General features: G+C 33.1%; 1 protein-coding gene across 1 annotated transcript; it reads left to right on the forward strand.

Moving 5' to 3' along the window:
* Positions 1-954, forward strand: LOC111988445 (peroxidase 9). The gene is made up of 3 exons (XM_065762950.1): positions 1-267; positions 670-861; positions 943-954. Exons 1-3 carry the CDS (start codon positions 1-3, stop codon positions 952-954), a joined length of 471 nt encoding a protein of 156 aa, XP_065619022.1.
* Positions 955-6,573: the final 5,619 nt, after the last annotated feature.

Consider the following 6,573-nt stretch of genomic DNA (forward strand, 5'->3'; position numbering starts at 1 on the left):
ATGGAGCTCTTCAAAGTTACTCTTGGTCTTATAGTAATAGCTTCCCTCTCGGCCACACTCTCCTCGGCTCACCTCGGCTTCAATTTTGGCTGGGGTGGTCATGGTGGAAGTAGTGGATGGTCTTTTAGCCTTTTCCCTGAATTTTATCAGGTCTCTTGTCCCCAAGCCAATGACATTGTCATGTCTGTGTTGGAGAGAGCCATTGCCTATGAGCCAAGGATAGCTGCTTCTTTGCTTAGGGTCCACTTCCATGACTGCTTTGTCCAGGTTTTAGAATTATTCCATTGGCTCCAAAAGCACAAACATATAAAATATGAAACATTTTCACAATTTTTTTTACATTTTTTTTTTTGAGGTGTCAAATTGTAACTAGTGCAACATTGTTTTCATATTGTCATACCACCCACATTATTTTATTGTGTGCAATGAAAATATATGAAGGAAAAAAAAGAGAATAATTTTCTGTAATTAGAGTTATTAATAAAATATAGAAGAATAAAAGTTCCTCTCTCTCTCTCTTTTTTTCCCTTTTTTTGTTAAAAGTATAACAAACTGTTTAAAAGTTAGAATCTTTTTTTTTTTTTGAGAAAGCAAAAAAAAAAAAAGTTAGAATCCTTTGTGCTTCTTCTTGTCACTTTCATAAAATGGTCAAACTTTCTAATGTTACAGGGTTGTGACACCTCAGTATTACTAGATGATAGTGCCACAATAGTCAGTGAAAAGAATTCTATGCCAAATAAAAATTCGCTTAGAGGTTTTGAAGTGATTGATGAGATCAAGGCCAAGTTGGAAGAAGTATGTCCTCAAACTGTCTCTTGTGCAGACATTCTCGCCCTTGTTGCTCGTGGCTCCATCGTATTCGTAAGCCAAAGCTCAAACTTCGTCCCTACTTTGTTTGCCTTTTTGTCTTATTTTTTATTAATTTTGTTAACGTGACACTAGTCATATTCATAGAATCGTCAGCTTATAAAGCTTTGTAGGAAAACTATAGTGTTTCAACATTTTCTTTTCTAGTTTATTTAACTTATTTATGTACAATTTTTTAAAGTCTTACGGTCTGTTTGGTACATCAACTTAAACACATGTTTTCAGTTTTTAAACAACACTAGTCGTAGACCCGCATTTTGCGCGTGATAATTTTTTTAGAGTTATCTCAAAAATATATTATTATTATTATTATTATTATTATTATTATTATTATTGTTTTTGTTGTTGTTGTTTTACTATTGTCTATGTAACTTATGAAAGTTCTTATATGATAAAATTATCCAAATCATGCTATGTAATAAAATAATATTATATTCTTTATAATGCAATAGGATAACATTTAACAATCAAAGAGAACAAAAAAAAAAAAACTTAAAACACAAAACTAAATTGCATCACTCAAAGTAGAGTTATTAAAAATACAAAAAATTAATAACCTAGAGCAAAGATGCAAGAAAAATAAAAAAATCCACCAAAAAATTGAGAGAGAGAAATAACCTTTTTTGTGAGGGAAAAACATGCATAGAAATATATAATAGAAAAGATAATGAAAAATTTATAATAGGAGGATAAGAATAAGAAGAAACAAAATAAATGAAGATAAAGGAAAAGATAAAAAGTGATATTAAGATAGAGAGTAGTGGGGTGATGAAAATGTGAAAGGAATGAGAAATGTTAGAGAAAGCGTAAATGTTAAAAAAAAAAGTATGATTTTATAAGGAAATTTTTATTTATTTGTATTTAATTAAAACATTATATGTTTAATTTTTTTAAATTAAAAAAAAAAAAAGAGAAAATATTAATAATTTAATGATATGGAGGATATGGCTGAATTTAAATGGTCAATTGTTGTAGTGTTATTGATTTTAGCTTGAATATATATATATATATATTTTTTTTTTGGCAACATGAAAAATGATAAACCCTATCCATATAACTAAATTAAAGTTGCTTTATGATGTTGAGTTAACAAAACGAATTGGTGGTTACCAGAGAGCTAAGCATTTTTTTTTTTTTTGAAAGAATAAACCTGAAAGCTAAACATGAATTGTCTTATTTTATTGCTTGTCATTTGGGTGACATTGAAGCCTTGCATAAATTAATGGAGCCTCATTAGACCTATCAACCATTATAGCTNGGGAATGGGGGCTGACATAAGGAAATAGGACTCATAGGGGAATGTGGCTGACCTAATAATGATTAAAAAAAAAAGAAAAGAGGTTCGTACTGCCAAACGAAAAAGGAATTACACAACCTAATACTAATACTAATAGGACTCTTTAAAAATATATATATATATATATATATAATAATAATAATAATAATTGTAGGGGCTCAATTTGAATTGAGTGTTGGGTTTTCAGCCCAATAAGCCCAAACAATAAATTTATAGAGGGTGGGTTGACAGGCTTAGGTGCTGGCCGTCGATCACCATGCACAAACTTCTCTTCTGAAAAATGCTAAGTGTTTCCTTACAAATAGGGGAATGCTCCTTGGCCTGTGGCCGAGGAGGCCTCAAGGTTCTCTCCTTTTTTCCCCCCCCCCCTTTTTGCTTTACTAGCTTTTCTTTTATAGTTTCTATCTTCCTATCTCTTGCTTCCATCTGTTGATCGTCTATTCGCCTTTCTTCTGGTTGTCCATCCCATCAGCGGCCTTATCGGTACTCAAGTGGCTCACTCTAACCAACGTTATCCTGCCAAGGGGTTACCTCCCCATTAATGCGGCCAGGAGGGTTAGTTGAGTGCATTAAATGCGAGAGTGACAGCTTACTTTGGGGTTAGCCTCTCCCTAAAATCACCTTTGTCAGGCCGAGGACAAGGTATCCTCGGCGTGGATTTAGGAAAATAGGCTCTCCCCCTCTCTCTCAGAAATAGCTTGTGATTCTCGGCATGGGCTTTGGGCTTGCTATATGATGGGCCGAGGCTATCAGGCCTACGGGCCCCACAATAATAATAATAATATAAAGGAGTAAAGGATGCCTCACATTAAAAAAAAAAAAAAAAAAATTTATTGATATCAGTCTCTTTGATTTGTACCTTAGAATTTTTGAAAGCATTTAGCACTTAAAGGAATTGGACAACTTGCTAAAAAGATGGTAGAAATGAAAAATGATGTTTCATATTCATTGGTTTACTCATGACCTGGGTATTGATCTTACCAGTTGCAACAACTATTATTGAAATAGCTTTTTCAGCAATAAACATAATTAAAAATTGACTACACAATCGAATGGGAGATCAATGGATGAATGATTCTTTAGAAAGATATATTTAAAACTATTAAATGTGAAAAAATCATATAGCAGTTTCAAAATATGAAAAATCTTCGAGGGCAATTGAGTAAGTGCCCGTTTGGTTGGGCTTTTAGAGTCCACTTTTACATGTTATGTGCATTTGCAAAATGCTGGGACAGTTTTTTGCGTTTGACTCAGCCCAAAACGCAACTTTTTGAAAAAAGTTGCGTTTTGGGCCAAGGCAAATAACGCCCTGGGAACGCGCAAGGATTATGGAGCTAAGGAGTTCCATAAACAAAAAGTCCAATGCGCGTTTGTAACTATCCGTTGGCTCTTCCTTCAATTACCAAATTACCCTTGATAAAAGCCCTCAATTCTCACGCCGAAGCTCACTCTCACACATTTGTTCTCATCTCATCTCTCTGCTCTCCCTTTGCCTGAAGCTCACTCACGCAATAACCACAACAATAAAAGCAAAAAAAATTCTTGCTCTCATAAAACTGATAAAATTTAAACAACAAATCTAAAATCAAAACAACAACAACGGCAGATCAAGAACAGAAAAAAAAAAAAAAATTAGAACAACAATAATAAATGATCAAGAAAAAAAATAGAAGCCGATCTGACAAATTTAAAATCAGAAACAACAACTAATCAAGAACAAGGAAAAAAAAAAAAAAAAAAAGCCAATATGACCCCTGGTAGAAGCTGATAGAAGAAAGAGAGTTGGAGAAAGAAAGAGTGAAAAAAATAAAAAGAGTGAGGAGCTTCTGGAAAAAAAAAAAAAAAAAAAAAGCCGATAGAAGAAAAAAAAAACAGTGAGGAGTCGATAGAAAAAAAAAAAGAAGCCAATAGAAGAAAAAAAAAAGAGAGTAGAAAGACCTCAGAGAGTTGGAGAAAGAAAGAGTGAGGAGCTTCTGGAATCAAGTGGAAGCAAAGAAAAAATAAAAAGGAGAGGATGTACTAATATGGGTATACGTGTGTGGTTGACAAAATGCAAGAGAAAAAAGAAAAAAAAAAAAAGGGAAACGTCTGGATGAACGAAAAGGCAAAGAATAAGAAATTACCATTTAAAAATAATACCATAATATTTTCATAATATTTTCACAATAAATTTTAAGTAATTAGCTAATATTGGTGAGTAAAAATATAATTTCAGTAATGAGTTCAAATTAGAACTAGAAACAATTTTCCATATAAAATTTTGTTATGTTTCTTGTGAAAGTATTGCAAAAAATATTGTGAATGTAAGTTAAAAAATATAATTGTTGAGAATGAATAGAAAAAGAATAAATAAAGATTAAAAAAGAATAAATTTAATTAAAAAATAAAGATTAAAAAATTGGATAGAGAAAAGATAAATGTCACTGTTGATTATCCAAACGGTACAAAAATTTGCCTAACTTGCTAGAGATACTCTTATATATACATTATCCTTTTTGGTAATTTACAACTCAAAATGCTACTTTTACAAGTTCTAGCCAAATACTCAGCTTTTTCAAAAAGCACTTTTTAACAGTTTTTACCAAACACTCAGTTTTTTAAAAATACACTTTTTCATTATGCACTTTTTGAAAACTCCACTTTTTCATTATGCACTTTTACAAAAAGCCGAACCAAACTCACCCTAAATTAAACTAGGTGTGAAAAGGCAAATTAAAGTTTACATTTTATGTTAGATTCTATATGACAATTACATTAGCATATAGTTGCTTATTTATTTTGTTATTAATATTGATTAATTTTTTAAATTAGTTTTTTACTTTTAATCTTGTCTTTTATTCTTGCCCCCTTTGACCTAAATTCCTGGCTCCGCCGCTGTTTTTACCTTAGACTGTTTGAGCTTGCAGAATGCATTTGGTAATCAAAGAAATTTGAATTATTTGGCATTAGATGTGTCTATTTGTTTCGAAAGTGTATTTTCCATTTCCCAAGTCTTATTAATATAGGAAAGTGTATTTTCCATTTCCCAAGTCTTATTAATATAGGTAATTGTTAGTTATTTTTTAAGTATTTGGTCAAGTTTTATTTATATTAAATGTTTGGTTTTGAAAATGTAGGCCGTCATTACTCATGCTTGAAGGGTTGTTCCAGCAATCTAGTCCAATATAAAGTTCCACCTCGTGTATGTATGAAAATTAGAGGCAATATTGAGTGTTATTTTTAGTCTTTNTGGGCCCCAGCACTAACAAGGGGTGGGGGGGGATGAGGCCGAGGATGTCAAAATCCTCCTCCCCGCTCAAGGATGCGTGCAGCAAGATTTTGAGGGGCTATTGTGGGGCCAGGAAATCGTACAGCCACGGCCCACTCCGAGCCAGGCCCAAATGGCCTAGTTCGAGGAGGGATGATTGCCCAAGGCCAATTTAGGGAGCAAACCCTTCTTTGGATCCGCGCTGAGGATCCCCTCGTCCTCGGCATACTAAGGATAACTATAGGGGAGGGGGGACAGACCCAGAGCCAGTTGTCACCTCAGCACTTAATACGTTCACCTAACCCTTCTGGCCGCATTAATGGGGATGCAACCCCCGGGCAGGGCTACATTGATCAGAGTGAACCATTTGAGCACAGATACGACCTCTGATGGGACAGGCGGCCAGAGGAGAGGCCAATGAACGATCAACAGGAAGAAGAAGATAGTAGTATATAAGAGAGACAAGCAAAATGTTAGAGGGAGGAGGGAGAAAAAAAGCCTCCTCGGCTATGGGCCGAAGAGATCTCCTAGTTGTAAATTGTTCCAAGTGTTTCTTCAATAAAAGGAAAAGATGTTCAGGCTTCTAAGGGGTCGGTCAGCGCCTAAACCTTCAACCCACTCTCTACAAATTCATTGTTCTGGGTTCGTTGGGCATATAACCAATCTCTTTGGGCTTAGGCTACAGAAATCGACCCTACATAACTAATAATAAATTATTACCTAAGATTTGTTATGAAAATATTGTGAAAATTTTGTAGACATAACACTTTTCAATATATTCTTATGCTAAAATAGACTAAAACTTTTTCATAAGTTTATGTGAATATCACAAAGCATCTCCAGCAGATTTTCCAAATTTTTGTACTGTTTGGAGAATGAATAGTAACTTTTACCTTTTAGTTATCTACTTTTTTAAATACACTTTCCAATAAATTCTCTATCTCATTTAAATATTATTTCTTCATTCATTATTTATTCTTTTTTTAACAACTACACATTTTCTAACATTTTTTTATTCAATACTTGATTATTATAATAGAAAAAAAATATATGAAGAATGAATAGTAGCCTATCAAACTTAATGAGCAGTTCATGAGCCAAAAAAAATTCTAAATATAAAGAACCTATTAGAGACTATTTTTATGGTACTATTCTCTATTAT

Source organism: Quercus suber, unplaced genomic scaffold (genome assembly GCF_002906115.3).
Source record: "Quercus suber isolate HL8 unplaced genomic scaffold, Cork oak 2.0 scaffold_20, whole genome shotgun sequence".
Taxonomy (NCBI): domain Eukaryota; kingdom Viridiplantae; phylum Streptophyta; class Magnoliopsida; order Fagales; family Fagaceae; genus Quercus; species Quercus suber.